This window comes from Haemorhous mexicanus, chromosome 1, assembly GCF_027477595.1.
Source record: "Haemorhous mexicanus isolate bHaeMex1 chromosome 1, bHaeMex1.pri, whole genome shotgun sequence".
Taxonomy (NCBI): Eukaryota; Metazoa; Chordata; class Aves; order Passeriformes; family Fringillidae; genus Haemorhous; species Haemorhous mexicanus.
In genome coordinates, this window is record NC_082341.1 from 106,265,194 (window position 1) to 106,293,121 (window position 27,928).

Sequence of the window (27,928 nt, forward strand, 5' to 3'; positions counted from 1 at the left end):
ACGGCATTACAGGCAGGAATCTGGTGCTGAGTTGTCCTAGCTTTGAGAGTTGGACTCTTGGCCTCCTGGAGACTGAGAAGTTTCAAAGGTCATTCAGCTGCTGCTTCCTTTTTCTTCTGTGTTCTGGTCTCTTATTTCAGATCAGCTGGATATAAGAATGAGTGAGCAGCATCGCCTCTGTCTTTTAGCCAACAACCCTTGCCTGCTCAGGGTTAGATTTTTTTCAGCAACACTTTTTCCAATTAATATTTTCACTGAATATATATATTTTTGTGTTACTGGAAAAATAAGCATGAAAGTTAGGCCAAATTTTAGTCTAAATGTACAATTTTTAAAGAATATCATTGCATAGCTTTCTTAATAATCTTGCAGCTGTAAAGTTGTTAAAACAGGATGCAAACACCATGCAATATCCTGTTGAAGGTAGAAGACACATTACTTCAGTGTAGTTGGCAGAATTAATTTCTTCTCATGCTAAAGCACACAAGAGTCTGGATAGGATAACACTAAAAAGGATACATAATATTCTCAAACCTACAGTAGAAATATGTGAAATATGTGGAAGAGATATTTTTACATATTTCTTGAACAGAAAAGGGTTTAACAAGCAATACGTTATTCTGTTAATAATAATGACAGTGGTTTTTTTTACTAAAGTAAATTCAGAATTAGTGAGTGGATGGCTAATACTGTCTTCACCTTCCTTCTTGTTTTCTGTTGTTGTGGCTTTTGACAGAATTCTAGTTTACAAATGAGGAGTCAGTAGTCCTTTGGTACTATGCCTGCACTCTTGAAGGCTGGTTTTTCTGAACACGTGGTTTCCACTTCTGAATTAAGAACTCTTAAAATTTTTGTGGAATAAAACTAAACACATCATTTATGAGGTTGGTTTTTTCCTCTTATTTTCAAGTTCAAGTTTATTGTGAATTTCTTTATTGCCCCTCACTTTGCTCTCCAGTATTTTTTTATATAACAGGTAAAACACCAATTCTATACAAATTATTCTCTTTAAATGGAGGAAAGAAAACTGTTGGTATAAATATGAAATAATAATATGTAACAGCTGTTGGAATTCTACATGAAGAAGTAATAAATTTCTTCAAAGGCCTACTCTGGCTAGCATAAAACAATGAAAAATAAATTCTAGAAGGGCAGAGTTATCATGTGATATATGATTTTCTGGTGGGTTTTTTTTTTTTTGAGATTCCTTTTTGATTTTGTATGGCAGACACTGTACATACCAGTCTTAAAAATTAATTGAATTTTTTAGCTGTAAATCAATCTGTCCACTGCTGTGAAAGATTATAAAAATCTTTAAAGGTTTGTACAACACCTTTTATTTTCTATACATTAAAACTGAAATATTTTAAATAGTCACTTATGAATGGAGAAGTCAGTCTTACATTTTATCAAGTGCTCTTCTCTACTTGTCTAAGAGAAGGTGCTTTAAAGTACTTCAGGTGATGCAAAATAAAAGATAATTTGCTCTGCTTTTTGTGTCTTTTCCCAATTGTGTATTATTGCTATTATTGGGCTGTGAAAAACAGCAGAACTTCACAGGTGAAAATCACATTTCTGAAATTTTGTCAATAGAGACTGTTAGAAAACATGGTGAGACATGGTTTAAAAAGAAGCCTGAAGAGCAGGAAGTGTGCATGGACTTTGCACATACGGTGTAATTTCCAGTTTAAGCCTTTTTGTTCAGTGTTTGCTGTAGACAAACCCATCCTTTGAAAGCTAAGAAACAAAAGAGTTTTCTGGATGCTTTATATGAAAAAATACAGAAGGGAAGATTTGAATGGAAATGTAATCTCTGTTAACAGTCCTGTTTATGTAGCAATAGAGGAAAAAAAAGCTTTTGAGTACACAGCTCTAGGAATAGAAAACAGTAAATTTTGAGGTAAATATAGTTGAAGAAGTCATCTGAAATTAATTTTGCAAATCGATTAGACAATTTTGAGAAGCAGTAACAAGCCTAAAATGCTAAAATTACATTAATTTTGATAGTGCAAACTGACCAATGTATCCAAAATACCCAGAAATTTCTATCCCATCTGGTTTGCCAAGAAACTCATCTCTATAGGTGCTTTTTCTGTTGATGGAATTCCATTGATCTTAAATGGGACTTTCCATTGTTTGGGACATCTGTGTACAGCTCCTTTTGCAGAAGGAGTCCTCTGTGAATACCAGAGGGAGTGTAGAGGATGGGTTCATTTGCTTTTTTTGGGTCCTTTGTTGTTGCATCAGTGACAAACTGAAGCTGAGTTTATGCTCTGAAACTTTTTCTAGATAATTTTGAGTGTCAGAACTGAGGAATATGTATGTTTGACAAAATAATAATGTAGTGCAGTGCCAATATGTAAAAGCAGTGCAGCTGCTTTTTCCTAATCTTTTATCTTGCTAAAATTATATCCAGTCATTTACTCTTGCACCTTAGCTTGATAAGGCATGCATCTCTCAAGACACACACTAGATAAGGAACGATAATCACAAAATAAAAATATTGGAATAGTTGCAGTAGGAAATAGTAAAAAGGTTGCAGCTAGGTTTTGGGGAGTTTAATTCATAATTCTGAGAAACATAATGCTAGAGGTCTTGCAACTGCTTAAATAAATACAAGTTTTCCAGGCAGTGTCTAGCCAAGTTTGCTGGAGGAGGCTTTGATATAAATAGAGGTTCTAAATATTTGACACAGACTTGTTAGCAAGACATTCAGTGACTTCCAGCTAATGAAGGAAGACATTTAGAGCACACAATTGCTGTTTTCTGTCTTTGTACTGGGAAAATGACTGCAAGGTGCTCTACAAGAAGTGCAGCAAACTCAGTCCTCAAGAAAGAAGAAAATGAGTATAATATTGCACTGAAAATAAGTAGGCTGTTTAACATGATTAAAATCTGGTTGACACAATCCCAAAAATAACTGGATAATAATATTACCTGCTAATGTTATTATTCTGCTACCAGAATGACTGAGCACGTTGGTCCTTCCCATTGAAATGGAAAAGCCTTCAGGCCATAGAAAGCCTTAAACCACTATTGTACCTTTCCTATGAATGCCACAGAACTTGTTCCCACCCTGAAATTAAACTTGAAAAAATACCAAAAAACCCCAAAAGTTGATTTATGGATTTGTCCTGATATCAGGAGTGTCTTCTTTGCCATTCTTTCCAAGAAGGCCACTAATGGCCATTGTACATCCTGTGCTCCTCTGTAGAGGACCCTGAGAATAGGTGCATAATAGCAGAGCTGCCTCCCTCTTCTCAAGTACATTGACTTTAGAGCTCTGATAATTGCTTGCAGAATTCCCTATGGGATAGGTCCTATTTACTCTATCTTGCAGGCTTTTTATAGATACAAATGTAGGTGTAAGTCTTCAGTTGGCCTTTAAAGGCTGTGGCTATAAGGAAAGTTTAGTAAATGACAAGAGCAATTCTTACAGGAAAATGAGAAGCTACTCTTAAGGATTCTGGATTTCACTCAGAAAAAGCCTCTATCAAGCTTTGGTGGATTTTGTAGTCCTTGACAGATTTTTTTAAGGCTGATTGTGGAATCATATCAGTTCAGAAATAGAGAATAGGTGCTTCTTATTCTTCTGGGCACTCGTGCATTTCATGTGCTTCTTGGCCAACCTGCTGATGTGGAGTGTATACCCAGAGTTTTATATCAAGGCTATTAAGGAAATCAAATCAGTTGTTCAAAACATTTGCTGGTTTGGGAAACAAAAGTTGTAGCTATTGTGTGGATTTGCTAATAGAGAGCCTTTGCAGTTTTGTTTTATAATTAAAGTGGACAGATGTGATGAGGATGAGGATCAATTAATGCATAACTTGTTAATTCATTCCCACTATTGTTTCCATGATACTATTCCACGATATTCCATGATACACTACTGTTTTGAGGAAGTTGTGTCTGGCAAAAATTACTTTCTTTTGGAATACATGTTTCTGACAGGGCTAAAGATGTATATGTATTCCAAAACCAAGTTGTTTTGGATATAGCTGTGAAGACTTCATTGATACAAGTCTCCATCACTGGGTATACTCAAGAACCCTCTTGGTGCAATCCTGTGCAGTGTGCTCTGGAATGACCCTCCTTGAGCAGGGAGGTTGGGCCAGATGACCCACTTTGGTTCCTTCCAACTTGACCTAATCTTTGATTCTAAGATTTATTTTAAGCATAAACTTGAATACCTGTGAAAAAACTGTTTAAATAAGTGATCATAAGTTGACAAGGTCAATTGTAAACTCAAGTGGGAAATACTTTGTGCCATTGAATTTGATTTTATCAGGCCAATTAAACAATATGTTGTTTTTCTTTTCTCTCATTGCAGCCTGTGCTTTCCGTTACAATGGGCTCTCCTTTGTCTACCTCATCTACCTCCTGCTCATTCCTCTGTTTTCAGAACCCACAAAAGCAACCATGCAAGGTAAGAAGTTCATTGCTTCATTCTTCAGAGTCTGTGATGCACAGAGTACATGCAAAAGCTTTGGTGTAGTAGAAAGTGAAGTCCTGAGTGTTTCCCCCCCATTAAGTGATCTGACTTGTAATACGTACTTTAAGTTCCTTGACGTTGTAGTTTCACAATATGCTGGCCTTGGTGCCCAAGGACTTCCAACCATGCTTGCCCCAAATTGCATCAGGGCTGTCTGATAGCACTACTGGGCATTCCTTTTTATGGCATTACTTCCTCTGGAATACTGATGTGGTCTGGGTGAAAAATGAGTTTCACCCAGAACCCTCCCAAAGCCATCCTATCACAGATTTGCTCTAGGTCTGAATTGGTAGTTAATTATGAGAATTAAATTTGGTACCAGATTTTTCATTCAATTGTATTTTAGGTACTTATTTAAACAGCTGTCATCCTGGCATTATACTACTGCCTTAGCAAAAATAACTCGAAGGGCTTGCCGTTAGAGATGACAAATGACTGCATTCAAGCATTTATGTGTCACATACAGAGGTGTGCCTTTCTGCCTTGTCTAAAGCAAGAATGGAATACTTCTGAAAGGGGTATTTACATTCCCCTGTAGTGAGGAGGAAAGGGTTTTTTTTATAGGTCTGTAAATGGTTTATATATTTTAAATTACAAAGCTTTGATTGGTCTAGAATCATAGAATGCATAGGGTTGGAAGGGACCTTGAAGATCATCTGGTTCCATGGGCAGGGATGTCACTCACTAGATTAGGTTGCTCAGGGTCCCATCCAACCTGGCCTCGAACACTTCTAGGAATGGGATATTCACAACTTTTCTGCACACCCTGTTCCAGTGTTTTACCATCTTCTGAGTAAAGAATTTCTTACTAATATCTCATCCAAACCTGCCCTCTTTCAGTTTATAATCATTGCCTGTTGTCCTGTCACTATCTACCTACATAAAAAGTCCCTCTCTCTCCTTTTTATAAGTCTTCTTTTAGGTACTGGAAGGCTGCAATGAGTTTTCCCTGGAGCCCTCTCTTCTCCAGTCTGAGCAATCACAGCTCTTCCAGCCTGTCTTTGTAGGTCAGGTGTGCCGGTCTTTTGGTGGGGATCCATACCAATTGGGTGGGCTCTGTTTATGTTGTCTGTGTCAGTAGCCAGTGGAATCAGGCAAAACAGGCCTGAAAAATAAATTAAGCAAGCATAAAAAGTGGGAACTCCCACTCTTGGTGAGGCTGTCAGTCATTTTTACAGTGGGATATTACAAGGACAGTGTAAGCATGGAACATCAGAAAATGTCCAGCTGTGAGTTGGAGTTTCTCTTAAAGGTGCTGAAGGTATGAATTGAGATGGAAAGACTCATTGGGAATTTGGTTGCAGCTGCTCCAATATCTTATTGCAGATAATATGCAATTACCCGATTGGTTTTGTATGCTTTACTTTCGTTGCCCCTTTCTGTGTGTGCCAGAAGTGTTTGACAGGATAAACAGAGCCATTTTCTAGATGCCAAGAGTGAGAGTGGAGAGACCTACAAATTCTCTTCTTTTAGAGTATAAAAAAGGTCTATTTGATTAGGACCAATTCCTGTATGACTTAATAGAATAATCTAGTTTGCATCACCAACGGTAGCAACCTCTCCTCAGAGAGATGGTAGCAATCTCTCCTCAGATCCATGCTTTCTTAGGACTTTGGATAGTCTCCTTGTGTTGTGAATCACATTGCATTGCACTTCACCTGAATGTCATGTTATGTATGATGTGTTTGTCTGAATTAATTTCTTATATAAATTCGGTATTTCTAAGTGTATACCCACTCTGCCTACTGTCCCTGTCACATTTCTAAATTGTGTGTGGATCTGTGGGTGTATCTTTCTAGAAACTGTTGAGTGGTGTTGTGGGGAGTTTTTTTGTGTCCAGAAAATGGAAAAGAAAGAGGAAATATTTAAATATTTCAGCTAAAACCAGCCAAACCACCAGTAAATCAGAGTCAAAAAATAAATAAATTAAACTTTACTAAAAAACAACCCAAAACCAAACCAAATCTATGTTTATGTACTTTACTTGTATTTTTCCCCAATACTTCCGTCACTCAGTTAATATTTTTATTGAAATTCTGTTTGTTTTGATTAAGTTTTTTAAATTCTTTTAAACTTTCTAGCTTTCCACTATTTTTTCTTTCCTCATCTCATGATACCCTCAGCTCTTCAGTCAAAATCTCTGACCAACTTTCTATGACCTATCTCTTGCACTTTCATCTGTTTTCCCAGTTTGTCACCTTTCACTTTAGAGTTCCTCAATTTATGGAGCTTCTGTCCATGAAGCTTAAGTGTTTTGCAGGATATGGGATTAGAAATTATTCTGAAATGGATGATATCAGCCTAGGTTAATTTAAATTTTGACAGAAACTTAAAAGTTTAGAAACACTGGAGAAAAGCTATTATACTCACTCAAATAGTTCAGATGGTGTTTAAAGATTAATGAGTAATTTTTTTTCTTTCTTGCCCCCATAAATATTTAATCTTCTTAAAAAGGTTAATTACTAAGATAAAGTAATATTACTCCTTAAACATGAAAATATAATTCACTGCCTATGTCTCTGCCTATGTTCCATGTATTAGTTTCAATTCTAACTGAAGGATTTGTCTCCTATACTTCAAAAGAGGTATTTCACCTGTCAGCATCTTAAAACTAACCTATGGAACATAGGCTGAGAAAACTGTGTAAGAAATGTTCATTGCAAATAACATCTTCTTGTCTGCAGGAGTAACTTAAAGCCTGACCAGTTGTTCAAGGGTTGCTAATGGGAACAGGTTTTGAGGCTTTTACCACTTTGTCTGTATAGTGAAGCCCTGTGATTTCAGCAGTAATTCTTCTATATGAATTAACTCTAAAATCTGTAACTGATTTGTTACCTACTTCTCTGGAGCTGAAAAATACACAGTAAATTGTGCAACAGTCTAGTTTCTAACTTTGATTGTGAGATTGTTTCTATTAGTGATATTTTTTCCTTTGTGTCTAATGTCTACTGCAGTTATGTCTTCATCCTTAATAAAGGCTTGTACATGATGTTTTTATAGAAATAATAAAACATGACAGCATAGATTGGTCCAGTCTTGGGCAAATGGCCCATTTAGCTGTACTAAATACCTGTTTTATGTGACTTTTTTTTTCACAGTAAGAGATGTGAGCTTACATTTAGATAGGTTTTATTTTACTTTATTTAATTTAATATTTTTTGATTAATAGACTCTGTAGCCAGTCATGATGTAAATAAAAAAAAATGAGGGAGGGAATCAGTTAATTTCACACATGGACTAGGTTTTGCTCATTCTGCTGATGTTAATGTCGAAAAGAATGGGTTTGCTTCTGAATTAATTCACTGCTCAGGATGACAAAACTTATATCTCTGTTGGAAAAATGAACTTGTCACAGCACTCAGATCAGTAAAAATGATGTTTTAAAAATATTTAGATTGATAAAATGATGAATTTTAAGAAAAAATTGTTAATTTAGCATTATTCTGAGCGTGGCTGAAACTATGGTAAAGAAATGGAGCAATGGAATTTGTTTTGCCGATATTAAAGGGTTTGTGATTTGCAATAATCTTCTCAGAATTGTAAGATACAGAAGAGTTGCAGTAACAAATTTGGATCACCAAATATAGCTGAAGGGTTTTCAGGAGAGAATTCATTCAAGTGAATATGGAAAAAAACTTTATGCAAACATTATTTTGAGTTTCATGTGAGAACAATGCCCCTGTGTGCACTCATCAATTCTACAATGCATCTGTTTTACTAGCAGTCTTTCTACACTCAACTGCACTCAGTTTTTTGAGTTTCACACTAACTTTAAGCATCTGACTTGAGACATCTGATTTAGCTGTTCAAGGCAGGAATTGGCTAAACTTATATATTTACTGAACAGAAGATGGGTCCTAATGGTAGTCCTCAGAATTGACCATTTAAGCCTCCAGTGAGTCCAATTATCTTAAATTAGAAGCATAATTTTAGACCTCATCTATGCTCCAAGATATCAAGACTTTTGGACAAAATAAGGAGCTTAAGTGAAAATTTTTATGTGATACTCACAAAAGAGGAAAAAAGGTGATTAACCCCTTGATTGTAAACTCTTGCACTAAAAGAATCACAGTTGAATGGGTTTTAGTAGATGAGAAGAGAGTACTTTCTATATTACTAAATCACCTGCTCTGACAGAGCTTCAGCTTTAGCGTTTCAGAATTTCCTGAGTCTTGCTACAGAATGAACTGCTGCCCGAGGTGTGCATGCAGAAAGCACCTAAAAACAACTTGAAAAACTCAAACAGAAGAAAACAAATCGCCAGTTTTGAGAGTTTAACAGAATTCCTCTCTCTCATCAACCCTGTTAAAACCATGTCCTGTTGGTGGCAAATATTTTACTTAAAGCTCTATGAACAAAGAATGGAACATCTGAAAAACATAACATCCTAATCTGTAGACTAACACAAACATTGGAGTAGTCCGTCATGTCTGCTATAATGAACTATTGATGTTTGCAATCTTACGTGTCTTTTTCTGTCTCAAAGCTGTGGAAAAGATTCTTAAACTTTTTGATCTTTTCTATTTGTCAGCTCTAGTAGTTTTCATAACAACAATGTTATTAACAGGATATGATGAAAAACACAAATAATGTAGCTAATTTGGGGCTTTTAAACATTCTGTTTTTCTTAAATTATCTGCATACAGAATGAGATGCTAGGTTGGAAATACAGATTTTGATTTTGGGAAGGCTTGTTTGCATGGTTTTTGTTGCTTGCTTTGAACAGAAATTCAATTGAAAGTGTGTCTTAAGCTTACAAATCTATTGCTGCATCTGTCCAAGGAGATGTTTTTAGCTCAAGCAGTTGGAGTTCATTAATTCTTTTCTTATAATACTTATATCACCCACTATTAGTATATTATTGTTGGGGCATCTTCAGATAGAGGCTAAATGGCCACCTGGCTGCATCATCTGAAAGCACAGCAAAAATAGAGATGCATTTTGTGCATCTGAGGTGTGTGATTGAAACCCTATCCACCCCTGCAGGAAGCAGAACCTGTACCTGTTCACTTATTTCTGATAGTGTTGATGAGCTGTACACTGCATTTTTGTTCTTCAAAAGAGTTTTCAGTCATGTCTGCCAGAATGGACATTGGACATTGACAGACCATAGACCCAGTAATATGCTCATCTCATTATAAATGAAAATGTATTAATTGGTTGCAAAGAGAAGGGACATGTTTTAAACCATGTTTAAAACATGTATTTTAATAAAAAGTCTTCATGGTTTTGGGGAGCAGAACTTGAGTTTTGACCTATTCTTTGGTAGATTTACAATACTCTTTGGTCAATTTAGATTTAGGTTTATGTGATTTTGAGAAGAGTTTCGCCCACGTTTTACCTGTATAACCACAAAGGTGATTTGTTCCTTTCCTGGAAAATTATTTATTACTTGTTATCCTTAGGTGATCAATAGAAAGTACTTCGGGCAGTAATAGAAACGCTGATGAAATGGGGTGGGAGAACTCTTTGGAATGTCTTTGAAACCACTGAGTTTCTTTGTACTAGCCCAAAGCATCAGCATGAAGACATTTTTATAAGTTAGAAAATGCTGTTGAGCAATAACAAGTGGGATTTCTACTGGATTGAGCACATATTTTCTTATGGAGACATGCCAGGCTGCTACATAAACATCCTTTGACTTAAAACACTGCATCTCAGCTAGGTTTCTCCACTCCTGACATTATAAGGTATTCTCTTGGGAGTGAACAGTGTGTTATTTATAATCAGTGGGCCAAATCCAATAAGAAGTACCTGTTCTTGGAAATTTTAGCAATGTGAGAGTGAACATGCAGCCATACCTTTACATTAACCACTTTCACAAATGCTCTTGCATCTTAAGAGCCCGTGAACATTTCTGTTATTGGTACTTTGTGCTTTCCCACTATTTAGGACCAAAACATTTTCTTAAGAGATGAATTAGAACCCCCTTCAACTAGGTGAGAGTGAACTCACAAGAAGCATTGGACTGACAGTGTTGGGTACAAGAATCTTGTATTTTTCTTAAGTTGTGTGTGACAGCAAATATTCATGACTTTCTCACTGCCTCGCAATGCTGTTCCCAAATGGGAACAACATTCTAAGAATGGACACTCCAGTGCCTGAGCTGTTTCACTTTTTGGCTTTTACAGACTGGACTGTAAGCAAGGATGATTCCCAGGAAGTGGATGATTAGACAATGTGTGACCCGTTTTCATTGTCATGTTTTGTATGAGTGCTGGCAATGTTTTTGTATCCAGGTATGGCAGAAACTCAGCAGCATGTTGATTGAAGACTTGCAAGCAAACCAGAACCATCAGAGCTGGGGCAAGAATACAGAAGTCAGGAGGAGAAAATAACTAGAAAAATTTTTAGCTTGCAATTAACTATTTGACTCAGACTTTCTTTTGTGTGATTATCGATGACATGAGTCTTTGGAAAGATTAAAATGTTGAGAAGGGAAATGAGTTTTGGTAAAAAGGGCAAAAATTCTTCAGGGGATTTTGAAATAGGGTGTTAGGAATTAGACTGGTGTGGGGTTTTTTGGGTAGAGATGGAAATCCGATATTATACAAGAAAAAGCTAGTTTAAGGAAAGCTGACACTATTACAAACTGTTTTCATTGTAAAAATAAGCACTTTTATAGCTGTATTAGATTTTGTATTATTTTATTTATTTAAAGTCATATTTCTGCTGATGCATTAAATAGCATTTGTTCTAGGGAAAGAAAAAAGTTGAGTTGATATTTAGTTATTTTAATGTTTCAAGTCGATCCCAAAGCTATTCCCTGCCCTGGTGATAGTCAGCTTCAGAGTAAACATGCCACAGTTTAATTAACATTGTTTAACTTAACTCAAGCTGTGATTAAAGAACAAGATCCAAAACCAAGCTTCCTTTTTACCCCAAAGTATAGGTAAATTCCAATTTATTACATAGAGAAGTAATTTAGAGGGAAAATAAGGAATTTTTGTTCTTGGCAATAAGTTTGAAAATGTTCTTGCTTTTTTCCCCTGATTCATTAAGCTACATGCAACACCTAATATTATCACATTTACTTTATAGAGCTTCTGAAGGTGACTTTTCTAGCTGTCCTTTCTGTTCTTCTTTTTTAAAATAATTGAGAGTTAGTAAAATTTCTTCCTTTCCAGGAAGGATGTGCAAAATAAAACTTATTATTGTTGTATTTGGAAGGTGAAAGAGTGCAGAAATGGGAATGTGATCAAGAAACAGCATGGTAGATTAGGGGAGTTTGCTGTGAGCTAGCAGTCCTTCTATCTAATGCCACTAAAGTGTAAGTAGAAATTTCTGCCCTGAGTTTGAATGAGACAAGCACAGAAAATGTTGTTTAGAACCCAGCTATGAAGTTGAGCACTGACAAAAGCACTTTCCTGAATGTGCTCGCATTCTCAAATTAGGAATCTGATGTAGGCTTGCTGTGGCTGTGAAAGGATTTTAACCTCAGAATGACATTATGCCATGTTTTTAAATTGAGTTAAGCAATGAACTTATGAAAATATGTTTTAAAAAATCATAAAAAAATAGCAGCACCTTAGAATGTAAAATAGGATTGAATGTCCTACATTCTGATTAAACAGGCCACAGAATTTGATGGAAAGAGGGTGGTGCTGGATGTGCCAGGACAGCCAAACTTCAAGAATTTGTTCTCTCTTCTTTGTCCTGAAACATGAATTTCTCTGACTTGTCTTTGTTCTTTTTAGTGTGCTTTGTATGTAAATGATTGGAGAAGTGTTATGCTTCTATTTTTTTGTTTCAATGAGCCTTTTTTTTTTTCCCTTTTTTGGGTTCATTGGCAGAATTTGGTAATTTTATGTGCATTACACGCAGCAGGAATCATGACCGTCCATCCAAGTCAGGAACCTTCTCCTGCCCTGTTTTCCCTGCAGTGGGAATGGATCAGCCCTTGAGGCAGCAAAGTTTCCTTGTGACGATTCTGAGACCTCTTGATTGAGCTCTGTCAAAAGCTGTGTGATACAGAGTTAAAAGGGAATCTAAAATATTTACAGTGCTGCAGCTTTTTAGCTCTGTCAATGAGCAAGTAGATTGGAGAGAAATTGCAGGGATATTTTTGAATCTGCTTCTACACTAGAGTAATTTAAAAGTCAAAATTACATTTCAGGAAGAAGATAGGAGGTTGATAAGATCTTGGCCAGATTCAGATAATACTGGAGGAGAAAATAAACATGCAATTGTTATGGTCTACTATAAATTAGAGGATAAATGATCCTAATAACCATACAGCCAAATATTTCCCTAGGGCATGCAACTTAAACAATTACTGACTTGTGAAGAGTCAATGTTATTTTAAAATTGGGTTTGGAGGGACTACAGACGTCAGAGAGAGTTAGTCATCACTATTCTTATGATCCAAAATTAACAGAAAACAATCTTTAAGGTTTTCTTAACCTGAAGTGCAACATAAGTTCAGGGCAACTAGGTAGTGACTGAAGAGCTCAAGCATCTGGATGTGGTGACATCTTCTAGTAAAAAATGCAACAATCTTTCTAGAACTCCCATCTCAAGCATGGGTGGCTTTTAGAGGTGAAGTCCAGACCTAATTTGCTGACTAACAACCCACACCAACAACATTAAGAATAAACAGAGTTTGAAAGGAATGAGTAAAAGGGGAATGATCTTAGAGGTCAGAAGTGGTCAGATGAAATAGAATTTGCCAGAAGTCAAGCTGAGTTAAACTCTTCCAAAGAAACTGAAACAAGGAATAAAAATGTGTTTATCTATATGAATATAAAATAATTAAAAGCCTGGCTTGCAGTAAGGATGAAGTAGGAATCAAATATCATCTGGGTAAGCCCCAAATTTTAGACAGGATTGTGTTCTTCAGTTTTGAAGCAGGGCAATGCTATTAAACACAGAGACAAAGGCTAAAGCACCACCTGGGAAAGAGGCTGGAGAAAGAAAACCTACTGTATGTGAGGAAGAAGTAAGACCCAAGGAGTTTAAATGTTAAAGTTTTAAAGACTGCATAATCTCCCTCCTAAACCTGAGTGTGATACCCTAAAATGAAGAATGAAAATATCAGCTCAAATACAGAAAATAATGGGCAATGCTCTTGCTGTGAACTCCTGTGATATGAACTACTGTGAAACTTGTATTTTTTCAAATTTTGAAGTATATTCATAAGGGAAGAATAAATAAATATCTTGAGACTATTGGAAAAAAAGAGATTAAAGGAAAATGTCGGTTGTTGTGCTAAGCAACCTAGATAATACTTTGGTAAGATCAATTCAGATTGAGTCCCAAGAAGCTGATGCTAATGTACACAAGTAAGATAAAGACAACTCATCTCATAGATTCATAGATTAAAATAGATTTCCTACTTTTTCAGTCTGCGAAGGGAAATCGTCGATTTGGACTTGAGGAGAAGGAGGACTATTTGGGTTAAATGGGGTTGCTGGCACACCATCTAGAAACTGTGTATGCATGGTGGACCAGAGATAGTTTTCTAGGTTTCAGGCTTCTAATGAACAGACTAGCCTAAAGACCCATCTAACTTCAAAATGGAATGTAATCCTTTTATGAACCAGAATATAACCTGTGATGATGGCAAATAGAATAACCCAGCCGATGCCTCTAAAGCCACATTACTGAAATCACTTGCCCAATGTCTCCAGAAAATGTGTATATACATGGTAAGAGTAAGATGGTTTGTCAAGGTTTTCTATCCATGTTTTGAGTAGTTTGGGGAGGGTTATTTGGTTTATTTTACATTAGGCTGAATTAACAGTTGTTAATTGAAACTGACTGGTAGTTTGGTTAAGGAGATGAACAATGTTGGAAGATTTGGAGCGTTACTGTGGTCGTCAGAACTGTTTTCAATAGTTCAACAGTCAGAAGAACTGTATATTTTCTCAGAGGATTAAGATTGGGTTTGGAAAATGAAAGAGTAAGAAGAATATAAAACACATTTTGGGCTTCCCTATTCTCATCTCTCATACTCCTGTGTGTTAAACAACCAAGTTTGATCGTGCTTTTTTGCAGGAAGGGTACAAAACCCCAGTAAGCTATCAGGTATGTTTTTTATTATTATGGCTGACCTGTAGGTGAGAGGAATTCCAATAAAATCAGTGCAGTTTTCCAAAAGCAATGCAGCTGTTCCCATTCACTCCAATTCTATTGCCTTGTTTGAAGGCAGTCACACTAGAGAGAGTCACATCCTGAATCTACTATACCAGATGGTGTTTGAAGAAATTAAGAAGTGAACCTTGGACTGTATTAGACAGCAAGGCAGGTGATGGCATCAGCTTGACTTCTCATTGCAATGTCTTGGCACCAGCTTTTTGCTATGAATTACTCTCTGGTAGTACCAGAAATTTGTCCACTGAGGTAGACACTATTTCTTTAAAATTCTTACATAATTTATTTTTCTTCTGTGTCATTTGACCTTATTTCAAATAGGTTCTTGTCAGCAAGAGATTTGCTCCTCAAGTTAAGTGCTAAGCATGGATTTTATTTTCTTTTACTCTGAATTTCATCCTCACACATGGAGAAGTATGTACTTTTGACAGGAGCTTATTATGACAGAAAATAATACTGCCTTTAGAACACAGTAATTGGTAGATATTAGGCCTCTTTTATCAGATTTCATAGCTAAGCCTGACTTCCTGTGGATGCTCCTTTGTCTATACTGGATTTGGATCCAGATTCTGCATCCCCAGGAATTTGGGAAGCCTAAAGTAGAAATCTAGATTGGTGTTAATTCTTTGCAGATCAGCACTGTACTTTCATGTCACAGTGAGCCTCAGAGACAATCTCCACTATAAGAATACTGCATCCTTGTATTTTTCTTTCCTTCTCCTGAAATCATCTACCTTCCTTTCCACTTGTTAGCTGTATGATTTAACAGGTCTTTTTTTTTTTTTTTTTTTGTTGCCTATAGACTGATCTGTGCTCCAACTGCTTTGTTCCTTTCATGAACACAGATCTACTCTTGCTATGTGGCTGAACAAGAAACTAGGAGGGTGTGACACACAGACACTCTTTATGAACTACTTTTTTTCAAAGGATTTAAGAGTTGAAGGAGAACTAGGTAACAAAATCTTGGTTATTCACCAGTTGAATTTCTGATTCTTCTGAGAAGTCATTTGGTGCTGGAGTGATACAGGCCCTGGCATCTTCAAGCACATCTAGACAAACATCTATGTAGTTTGTGTAGGTGTGGTGCTCCACTCAGCCCGAGGACTTGTCATGGCAAAGAGCAAATGCTGGATTTGGAACCCATTCCTGAAGACAGGAATATGGAGCAACTGTTATCATGGAATCATTTAGGTTTGAACAAACATTTAAGATCTTCCTGGATCTTAAATAATCCTGGTTCTAGTGCCTCTAGGGCACATCTATCCATCATCTGACTAGAAGGTGCTTCTCTTAATTTCCCTGGTTTTTGCAGCACTGGTCACCAACAGAGGCACAACTGACAAGGAATGTTTTCAAATCGTTGGCAACTGGTAGGTGAAAGAAGAATGTCCCCTCCTCCTGCTATCTCCATTGTCTGAAGCATATGCAAGCTGTCTGGAGTTGAAATCACAGGGGCTGAATTGTCAGCAAGAAAACTGCTCATTTACAAACTCTCACAAAGCTTGGATTAAATTTTTCATGATAATGGCTTTTGTTGCTACTGTTTATATTTGAATGACAGTAATGTGAATTGGATTTTCTCATAAAATAAATAAATAGTGTTCAGCAGGCTGCTCAGGGCTGGGAGGGGGACCATGTATGTGTGGAGAAGGAGGCAGGACCAAGATGCTGATTCATTTGTCTTTCTATGCCAAGAGCAGCACCTAACTGACAGTAAGCCAGAGGTTGTCCATCAAATATTTATGATGAGGACATTTGAAAGGGCTTTTAGAGGCCCCCACAAATATCACTGATCAGACAGAGGACAAAAGTTTTTAGAGTGTTTTCTTTTTTCTTTCTAATGATGTATATGTGTGAGGGCTTATCCTGCTATTTCAATTGCAGCTCACTGACATGTTGAGAGTGAGATGCCACACATACTTTAAATTGAATAGGCTTTTTTGTCAACACAGGCACATAAATTCTGCCTTCATAGAAAGCACTCCTTTTTCAGTTCAAGGATATTTAGCTGGTCATATTTTGCTCACTGCTTTGATTTCTGCAACTTCCGTGGATCTGGTTTATTGCGTCTGTCTTAACTAAAGAAATGTTTTCTGGGAAATAAATAGTTCCATTACAAAGATGTATTCTAGTGAGCAGCTGTTTCACTGTAATGGGAGTCTTAATTGAAAGGATTATTGCAGAAAAACGTTTCCTAGTTGTTTGTCTTGGATGATGATCCTTGGAGAAGGGTATGATATAGTAGCAAATTCTAAAGACGAATGATGTCTGGTTTGCTTTCTGCTAGATTTTCAGGGTAGCTAAGCCTGAAGATCAGTTCACTCCCCTGGGACCAAATCTGCTGACCTTATTTAGGGAAAACTCCCACTAGCAGTGGGAAATTTGCTTCCGTAAGCAGTGCAGGAAGTGCCCTGTAATATATTAAGAAACCAAGTAAGCCCATAAGAAACCAAACAAAAGGCATTTAAAAGCATTCCCATTACTCTTGGAGAGAAGGAAGCAGAAAATTAATATGCACATGCTCCCTAATTAGCATTTAAACCCTGGTCTTAATGTGATTTAGAGGGAGCTGTGAACTCTTGAAAATGAAGCTGTTGGTGCAGATGCAGAGCTAGGTGTGCAGTTTCTCATTACTCAAATGTTTCTGTTCTGCCTCCGGATGAAGCGAGGAACTTTAAAACACATCCTCCTCCTCACCAGCAGATTTGTTAACATCCTGTTCTAATTCAGAGCAGAGACCTGAATTTAGTTCTCCTGTATCCCAAATGCTCTTGCCTAACAGCGCCTTTTTGTTATCCCTACTCTTCTTCAAATCCCTCTCCCTAAATTTTTGATTATTCTTGCCAAACGGAGCTGCTACAGTACCTGGTGCCCTCCGAGCATCCCCACAGTCACGGCCTTCATCCAAGGGAGTTTGAGAATCTCAAGCTGCTCAAGGTTTTCTTGAGTTGTGTGACAGTGTCATGTACTGGGCTTATGAATCTTGTGAAATAGTAGCTGCAACTTCATAGATACAGAGCTCTTCCCAACCCAGTCTCCAATGCTCTAGCTTTCCATCATTCCTCATGAAATGCTCATCATCATCGTTGTCATCATCACCACAGTCAGTACAAAGACAGTGTCAATTAAATAGAATAATTTTTCTTTGAAGAAGTTAAAAAAAAATCATTTAGATGCAAAATACCAACTTTGAATGTTCTATTTTTTAAGAGAAAATGTAAACCCACATAACTTCTTTTATTATCTTGTTTTCACATGTAACATGCATGACTCAGTTTGGAGCTGTTTGTTATTGTAAGAAAAAACAGCGTGCTACATTTAGTGGTTTTCTTATGATTATTTCAAATACTATTTAAATAACAGGGCTTAGTAGATCTTCAGAAATCCTCACTTTTTCAGACTGTTTCAGTATGATCTTGCTTCACATAACTTGGCCAGGAAAATGAGTTAAATCTCCTCTTCTGAAATCTCTCAGTAAAGAAGAGCTTTTTGCAGAACAAAACCCAGAAAGACAGGGAATGAAATTTTCATCACATCTGTACAGTACTTGTCGGGTATATATTCTATACATTTGCATAGAAAAACAAAATTAACAAGTAAAAAAATCAGATTCTGTAAGTTTGATAAGCAAAACCATTTAAAAACTGAGAAAACAATTTTTAGCATTTTATGGCTATTTTCATTCAGTTTATGAAAAAAGATTGATGGTAGAAAGCAAGAAGTGGGAATAACATAAGTTTCCTTGTGTTAAGCTGGGGCAATAAAAAAGCTTGAAAATGAGTGAAAAGACAAAAGAAATAATAGAATTTTGTGGCCAAAAATTTAATTTTTTTTTAATTAACTATTGTGAGAAGAATTTTTATAAGGGGTTTGGGTTTTTTTTAGGGGGGAGTACTTGTGAAGAAGAATTTTCTACTATCCTTTCTGATAATGTAACATGATTCTTGTTCAAGAATCTAAAGAAATTTATACGTACTCTGATTTTTTCCCTTTATTGAGGGAGATATAAAAGAAGTTGCAGCAAAAAATAGTGGAGTAATTCAAGTCACACACAGAATGGTCTCATGTAAATTAAGCTGTAAAATAAACCATAGCTAAAACACACAATCCTTCAATTTTTACTTCATTTAAAAAACTCAGTCCTTTGTAAAAACAATGAATGGGTCTGCAAGGAAACACAAGATTAGTTAAACTTACCTTTTAAATCCTTTCTTTGTTAATTCATAAAATTCTGTGGCAAAGCTGCTGAGGTCATTGCCTTCCCCTGTCTCACACAGGGCTCTAACAAATTCTGAGCCTGTTCTTTAATTGATCTTTCTGGGTGCCCGGTGATTAAATTCTGGGAAATTACTGAACTATGAGTCACGTCATAAAAACTAATTAGTGGTTGGTTGACAGTTTGTCTCCCAGCTGAAGCCTCCAAGTTTCCCTTAATACCACATCAATATATAGGTTATTGCTGGCAAATGGCTTGAATTTATTTTGTAGAAGAATGTTATACAAAGTCACAAAGTTTACGTTGGATAGTTCTGCCACTAAAGCAGCTTTGTTTGAATGGGGCATACTGTCCTTCTTGGCATCATTTCACTGGCCCTAATGCATTGAAGCTTTGGGGTGAGTGGGGAAAACAAGCTTTTGAAAAGAAGACTTTTTAAAAAGAAATTGTTTGCTATTAAGTTTTGGTTTTGATGAAGCTTTGTCCTTCAGCAGCTGCCTTTTGCCAGGATCAGAAGCGTAGTAGAGGAATTATTTCTGCAAGGTGGCACTGTTGTGTGCTCATTCAGGGCAGTCCCTTTTTCGTTCTCTCCATGAGGATAAATGACAGGAGATATACTGCATGAATCCTTTGGGGTCAAGTTCTGGTGCGCAGCAAGGGGAACTCCAGGCTGGGGAAGGAGGACTCTTATCCTGGATGGGCCTTTGACTTTTAGGTTAATGATACTGTGGTCCAGTAGGTTTGAGCATTGCCTGGCCTGATACTACAGGTGGTATCCAGGTATCAGCCCTCTAGTGGGGTGACCATGCTGTGTTAAGTGTGTATCTTTCAACAGAGAAACAGGGCTGGAGAGTTTGCAGTGGGAAACAACTTCAAAACTGAAGAAATAACAAATAAAAATGTTCAGGTGATAGGTGGGTTGTTGAAGACTTGTTTTCTTTCCCCCCCCTCCAGAAAGTGGGTGCTGTACTTAATTGCTAGTAGCATATTCTTGAGCACAGCGCCTTTCTAGAGGAACATTTTAAAAAATTCTCTCTGGAAAAAAAAAAGACAAAGAACTTCTGGGTTTGGGGATTTAATTTTAAATATAGTAGGTTTTAAAATCATGCTATATGTAAACATAACAATATAATTTCTACATAAATTATTAATGTATAGATCAATATTTTTATTATAAAATTGCAGAATCCTCAGTTTACAGAGGGTGTTATAAAGCCAGTGTCCTGGCAGAGTTGGTCCATTATTGTTACTAGAGCAAGTCCAGTTTAAAAAGACAAGGGGCTATGATGACAATGAGTTATATAAGCATAAAGCTGATCGTATGTCACCTAATGCCTCCCATTATGAAAGTTTATAATGTAGAACAAAACATTCTTTTAAAGGGCTTTCATTTGAAATATGTGCTGAATGTTATTTTTTCATATTAGCCATGAGAGAATGATGTGACTGTCTTTGCAGCTTTTCTCTGAAATTTAGCCAAACTGTCCTTACAATATTCTTTGCAATACAGACACTCCAAGGCAGAGAGGGGTTGCCATTCACCATTCACATTGCATGGGAACCAAGGACAAACCTCACGCTGCAGGGCTTGGGAGAGCAGAGAATGTCTCCATCAATTGTTTTAGCTGTGAATCCCCTGTGTACTCACTAAACTAAATTACTTTGTACTTGTAGAAATGGTCTCATTATGATATGATCTCCGGCTCCTCATCTGAGGCAGGCCTTAATAGTGTTTTGTTTTGCTGTGGCTGTTCCACGTGCTCTTGTCCAGCAGCTGGGTATATTAGACTGTTCCAGAGAGTGCACCCATCACTACCTTTCTACCTGCACTTAGTCCTATGTTTTTGTTTGGGTTGGTCATATATATTTTAGATTGGAAAAAATTGCTAGGCTATTATAGTTCATTATTATTCATAACAGAGTTATTAAAAAAATGTGTAAGGTGCTGTGTGGTCTCGTAGGCCAATATATTTTCTGCTACAGTCAGTTTAGTAATGAGATATGGTTGAGAACATCAAACTCATCACTTAAAGGGGTGCTTTAAATCCATCACTTAGAAGGGGTGCTTTTTGTTGCTTTGGTGCTTCCAACTGGATGTTTATGGATGGTATGCATTTGGGCTTTTACGTTGTTAGCATCAAGTGCCCCAGTGAGCACTTTTCCTCCAGTGAGTTCACTGGAGGAAAGGCACAAGACATCTTTATTGGCACACCTGTGCAGTTGTGGGACATCCATAATGCCATAATATAGCCAGAAGTGATGATCACACAGATACAGGTACAGATGCTTTCCTGTAATTTCCAGTTCCATATTCCTTGTATAAATATAGAGAACAATAAGCATATTATTACATGTAGTATCTGTGCAGTAAAATTTGAAGAGCTTCTTACTGGAAGTAACTAGTTAGTAAACCAGTAAGGAAAACCTGAACAGCTGCACAACAAATCAGATCCATGTGAGGAAGAACATTGCTGCATGCTTGGAGAATGCTGCTTGCTCTAAAACAAAAATTATCCTTGTATGTGAAAAAATGGACTGTGCTACAGGGCTGCAGATGAGCTAATTTAGGGAATCAAGGAGGCTGGTTTCAGATGGTCCTTCCGAGGTGAAGCTACTAAGGCAGTGTTTCATTGTGTGCAGATGCTTTGCTGAACTAATTATCAATCTTTGTGTAAAAGCAAGATTGCATATGTTTAAAGTTCTACCAGGAGAATTTCACTTATGTGTTTGTGTGAGGGTTTTTTGTAATATACTAATCCCCAAGAAAAATCCATATTCCTTTTATTTCCAAATTCTTCAGGATATATGGATTTTTCTGTAGTTATTCCACTCTGGAAAGTTCTTCCACTTAAAATCACAAATGTGGAGCCACACATGAGAGAAGGGACAATAGAAAGTGCTTTGATTTTTTCTTGCAGAGGCAGTTTTGCTCCTTGGGTTGTGTGACTTTGTATATTTTACAGAGGGCCATCGAATTGGGAGGTTTGTGTTGGTTGGTTTTAGTCTCTTATTCTGGGTAAAAAATATAATAGAATCAAGCTGAAGTTCTGTGTAAATACTTTGAGACCAGTAGCAAAAGTTAGGGTTGCTTGCAGTCCACTGATGTTTAGAATATGTGTTTTTGCTGGTCACAAACCAAGCCTCGCATGTTTGTCTTGGTTCACAAGATGCTCCTGTTAAAAAAAAAAAAGAAAAAGAAAATAAAACCAAGTCTCAGTAGAAGATTCAGATTTGTTTTTAATATTAGCAGCTTCTCCACTTAGTAGAAAAGAAACAATTTGCCTCTGTTTGCAAGGTAAATGTAAAGGAAGTGCTGCATAAAACAACAAATTCCCTCAGAGCCTCTTTCACAGCCCTATTCATTACAGAGGTATTTCTTGTGACATGAGTTAAGCAAGTGGCATTGGGCAGAGTGCTCTGGGCTACCAAGAGCTTCTCAGTAGGGTATGACAGGCCATGTCTGTCACTTTGTGTTCCTGTCTCCGTGCAGGATGGGTCCAAGGAGATGTGTGTGCTGCACACTGGGGAGGGATAGAGCCTACAGGGCTGCAGGGGAAGAAGGGCAGTAAGCTGGTAAGGAAATAGTTTTAGGACATCTTGAATTCCCCTGTTGCTCCCTGCTAGAAGCCAACTTCACATGGGCACAGCTTCTGCAGAATTGCCTTAGCCTTTGGTGCCTCTGGTGCTGCAGTAATTACCACTGAAGTAATATTCAGAGGTACTGGTAACTCATCTCACCCAGCTCAGTGGCCTCTTGTGTGCTTTGGGGCAGATCATCAGGTTACAGAAAACTTCCAGGGACACTTGGTGGTCTGTGGTGAAAGGCAGCAGGGTCACAGAGTTTTCTTCCTTTTCTGGTTTACTAATTACTGCAAGCAAAATATCTGGTTTGAAGAGATTTTTATGTGAATACCTTCTTTTTTTCTTTTTTTAAATTTTGATTATAAAAATTTCCTCAGGCTATAAAAGCAATGTGAAAATATTTCATTATGTGTATTTAGTGCTGTGTCTTCTGTGGTGTATAATTTGTGACGGAGCCTGGTTTCAGTAAATTGTACTTATTTTGACATTTGGGTTGATGCAAATAAAGTAATATAAACACCGGAGCTGACCTCTATGAGTCAGATTTTTGTTGTGGACTACTCATAACAAGCAAGTGCAGCCTTTTTGTCAAAAACTGCAGCATGGTAACAATTTACCTCACAAATAAACATCCCCGCCACCGTTCACTAATGCAAACATGACCCTGGGATTTTATCCAGAGTCTTGTATTTGTAGCTGACTGGTCAGGAACCATCAGATTTATATGCATTCTTTGCTATATCTCAGCTGTGTCCCCCATCCTGTATTTCAAAACTATCTCTAGTTTCATGTAGTCTTTCATGATGATGGATTGTAGTATGATAGGGATGAGGGCTAGCTTGTTGGTGTCACCTTGAATTTAGTCACTGTCCTAGTCCTAAAGCATAAAAGTAGGGAAGACTGACTGCGTTAGAAGACTCATGAGTTGGTTTCCATAGAAAAAAACAGTCTTGGCATTTTAAAGCTCTGTTCTGGGTCTTCAAGTATTTTTAATTATTTTTTTTTAATCATCTATAAATCAGTTTTATTAGCTGTTCTTCCTGACCTTAAAGAGCAATCAGAAGGAGGTTGAAAAGATTTCTAGGAAACACTCAGATGCTCAATATGGGGGTTTTGAGTTCACTGAAAGCACTTCCGTGGCATCCAGTTAGTATGGAATCCAGCACATGATAAATATCAAGTTGAATTAGAAATGCCTGAAAACAAAAAGCACTTTAAGATAACAAAATGAGGGAATTTAGTCCCCACAACAGTCCCAACAGTTTTTTGATATATACTTGTGGAGGCTCTGGCCCTATACCATGTAGTACTATCTCCTGGGTTCTTCATTTTGTTTGCCTGTGGAAGGCTTCAATGCTAATGATGTATCTTTGTCATTTCATTTCACAAGAAATTGTGTGTACTCTTGGGTTTGGGTCTAGTTCAAGAAAACAGAAGCTGCTATAATTTCTCTTCAGACTTGGAGAAAGGCATAGAAACTTACAGTTTCTGAGGAAAGGGGCAGGCTTAGCCATGTTTGCAGCTAACGTGAATGACACATTTTTTGTCCATGAGGCAGTAGCAGGCATAAAACCAGAAGCAAGGACCTGAACATTCTGCCTGCTCCTGAGTAACAGCATTATTATTTGTGTCTTCTTTAATGACATTGCCCCCAGTTCAGTGAAGCAGGTGATTTTGAAAAAGGCATCCAAGGCTTGGAAACCATGGGATTTGCCTGCCAGCTCATGATTTCAAGTATTTCTTGAATAACCCGGAGTCAGATCTCTTGGTTAGAGCTGTTTCATGTGCACACATTCACATAGAGCTATGGGCAGGGAGTTTGGTGCTTGGGGCAATAGAATCTCTGCTTTCTCCCTTTCTGTCCATACCCCCTCATGTTTTTGTACAGCTTCAGATAATGCAGAGGCAAAGTTAGGCTGTTATCTCTGTTCATATATCAGAAATTCACCTTTGACTGTGCACTAGAGGAGCTGTTAGCAGCACTGCAGAGGGAGGTGTTGCTGATGTATTGCGGAAGGAACTTGGGTAGACTCCCTAATGCAATGTTCAGGCTCTGTCTCTGTCTTTACCATAGTTTCTGTTGCCTGGCAAGCTGTGGTTTTCAGTCAGGGTGTTCAGAACTGTTTTGCTGCTTACCTTTTGCTGATTTGAATAGACTGAATATACTTATTTATTGATCTCTCTTAAATAAAATACTTAGGGGTAGTTTTAAGTCTATCATTAGGAATTTAATAACCTTTATACTGAGTAGATTTTTACTCCAAAAACAACTGAGAAATGCTATTAAATGTAGCTATTAATTCTTGAGGACAGGAAGGATGCTACACAATTTTGTGAGAGACCACTGAATCCATTCCATCTTCCTAACTGAGTAATTATGTGTTTTTAGGGACTGTTACTGAGATGACTTATTTTTCAAGTCAGTTCCTATCTCACTGTTGATCTGAGTAGATTTGCTGGTTTTTCTTCTGCAATCATTCCAGTGGTGAATTTCTTTTCAGTGAAATCAAATACAAATATTTAAATGGAATTTTTTAGTGAATTTCATAGTATGTACACTACATCTGTTTAGCACTTGCTTAAGTGATTGACACAAGCCAAATTTATCCTTGTCAATCAAAATTCATTCTGTTACCTTAAATATCCTGGAACTATGATAATTTTGTTTTGGGTGTGTTGATGCTAAGGAATGAATTGTTGAGTGCAGAGCTAGAAGTTTCCCTTGGTCTTGGTCTATACTGTGCCATATACAGAAGAGATAATTTGTGCAGTGTGTCCAGCTTCTGTACCTGCGAGCTTGTAATTCTTATCTACTTGATAAATGGTATTGGGAAACTTAATTTCATACAGCCTTGTTCAGACCTGCTAATTTTGGTGCCCAAGTTTGAGACTGGTCTCACACCACTAACCACTGTCTGGGTTTCATCTGGGTGCGAATGTGGTCCTGACGTCAGGGAGCCAAAGAAGGATCAGAGCAGGTGAGCACAAATTCAACTGGGTGTAAACAAGCACTGTCTCTAAAATTATTTGGTTATTTACTCTGGTTCTCCTCAGAAAAAATAACAAACACTGGGGAACAAAATTGTTCACTGGAGAGGTGAAGACTCTGGCATTATTGGAGAGCGATTTTAGTATTTTTATTTCCATAGTCTGAGGCTGCATGTGCTTGGAGCATAAGTCACAAGGTAATAGCCATTTGGCAAATCTGGACATGAAAAATAATGATTCTTTGTCAAGGCTATTAATTGACATGGATGTCTCTTATATAGGTCTAGATTCTGTTTTTTTATATATATTCTCTGTAGAAAAGTCTGTCTGTTAAATGGGGCAGTTGGATGTTCCAGTGTTTTATTCCATGACACATGGTTTCTCTCAAATAATATGCCAGGTGTGGGAGCTCAGAAAAGTGCTTTTGGATTAGGGGCTCTGTACTAAAAAAGGAGAGCCTGGTGCACAAGCACTACCCTTTTTATATAGCAGTATAACTTCTGTTTGATAAAAAAAGTGAAGGAGAGCATCTGCATGATTCTCTAGTCACAAATTTAAAAATTTGTTAGGCCTGATGTCTGTCAAATGGTTCCACATGTGCTTAACATGGCATGCAGGGAACTGCTTTTAGGAAACCATTTACAGGGCACAAAAAGTTTCACAGAACTGACAAAAAGCGGTGAACAAGTCTGATGATTGCTTCAGTGTTTGGTAAATAATTGTGTGCATTCAGACATCTCTTCTGTGGAGTGTTCCTAATATTACCCTGATCAAAATAATCTTTGTAGAAAAATCTGTAATTTTGTGGTAAAAAGCCATACATAGAACTCTTGTCCCGTTTTTATTACCAGATTTTTTAGTAAGGCATTTATGGTTTTGGCCAAAAACTGAGGATTTGATATTCAGGGTGAAACCAGTAGGATTTTGGCTTTCCAGTGAAATGTGTCCTGAAGAAAGCAGAGTCTTACCATGAAAAGTTTTCATCTCAGGGCATCATCTGTATGGAAGTTTTATTAGAGAACAGGCATAGGCAGAAATATTTTAGAAATATTCTGCCAGTTTTACTCTAGCAGAGCTCTGCACAGATGGATCAATGTTAGCATTATTTTATGTGTTGACTGTGGTGTACATTTCTTCTATATATTTTTAGTTCATGTCCATGTGATTGATGGAAGAAAGCTTACTTTGTCTCACAGGTGAAACCAAAGCTGATGTAATTTATGAGAAAAGCAGCATAAGCATGTGTGCTTGCTGAAGATCAATATCTAGGGGAGCTGAAGTCTGTCCTACATCAAGCTGGGCACTGGTGGTGTCTGCATTGTGGGAAAATGGGTTTAGGGATGTAGTCCTTCAGCCTCAGGCCCAGTCATACAGCCTGGGAAATCTATTAGAGGCCATTGCAGCTCCTTCCTCCTCTCTCATCTTCACATGCTCTGGGTTTTTTTTCCAAAGGAAACCCATGGAATGGGACAAGGATGGCACCTGCCTTGTGCTGTAGGCACAGCTGTTGGAGTATGAGAGGGTGAAGGGCTGTTAGGAGGCTTAATCTGTTTCTACAGAATAGTTTGCCTTGGAAAAAGCTGCATAAATGGAAAAATCGTAGAGGAAAATCTACTCTGTGCTCCCCAGAGGATCCTCAAGTGATAGGGATTGTAGGAGTGGAGTTGAAAATGTGACCCTTACCTAGTCATTTGTAGCTGATCTGGTGCTTGAGTCTGGCTCCTCTGGGCCAGCTGGTGAGTGGTAGGTAAAGGCTGGCCAGTGAGTACAGTGTATATATACCCCCAGGGAATGCTCAGGCTGGTGAGTGAAATGACCATAATCCAATAATCCAGGTTAATTTACCTTCCATTGTTAAGCATTTGTGTTTTGTTAGCACTGGAAACTGCTATTTATAATCCTTAAACTGGGTTGTCTTTGTTCTTCTTCTGTGTAATTAATCCCACAAGTCTTGTTTGAAGAAAAGAGATGATATTTAAAATGATTACTGAGGCTGTGGTGCCCAGTGCTCTTGGAGGACCACTCTCCACCCTGGTATCTGGGCCATACCTAAATCTTCTTGGTGGTTGTGGAGCAAATGGGGTGAGGGGTGACCATTTTTAAAAAGCTTCTGCCTATATGATAATTCCTTTTCATATTATTTATCTGAGGTTTTTTTGAGGTTTTTTTAATCATTATGCTCTGGGATGATGAATTTTGAGAAATATGTAAAACTATCTCATTTGTGTCACACTCCTTCAGATTTTGCATATTCCACACCACCACACCAGTCTGTGTCTCTGTGATTCTAGGTAGAAAATACAGTATGCTTCACTGTTTTTTTCCTTAATTGGGCATTTTAATAGGCTGCATTGCTGGTGTACACTTGCATTTATCACTTGTGAGCCATGGCATGGAGAGAGATCCTCTCTGCTTTTTTTGCTCCTTTTCTCTTTTCTCCCCCCATCCTTTTTTTTTTTTTTTAATACCCTACCCCTTTAGCAACAGGGTATCTATGCCTATGATTCCTTTCTATTTCTGTGTGACAGCCAGTTTGAAAGCTCTGAGGTGCATTGGGC

General features: G+C 37.4%; 1 protein-coding gene across 3 annotated transcripts in view; it reads left to right on the forward strand.

The window, feature by feature from the left end:
* Positions 1–27,928, forward strand: part of PIEZO2 (piezo type mechanosensitive ion channel component 2) — a 287,559-nt gene that overhangs the window by 46,270 nt on the left and 213,361 nt on the right. For all 3 annotated transcript variants that reach the window (XM_059857974.1, XM_059857981.1, XM_059857989.1), the window contains exon 2: positions 4,331–4,426. In XM_059857974.1, the coding sequence (XP_059713957.1) occupies positions 4,331–4,426 (96 nt within the window). The remainder of the gene's footprint in view (positions 1–4,330; positions 4,427–27,928) is intronic.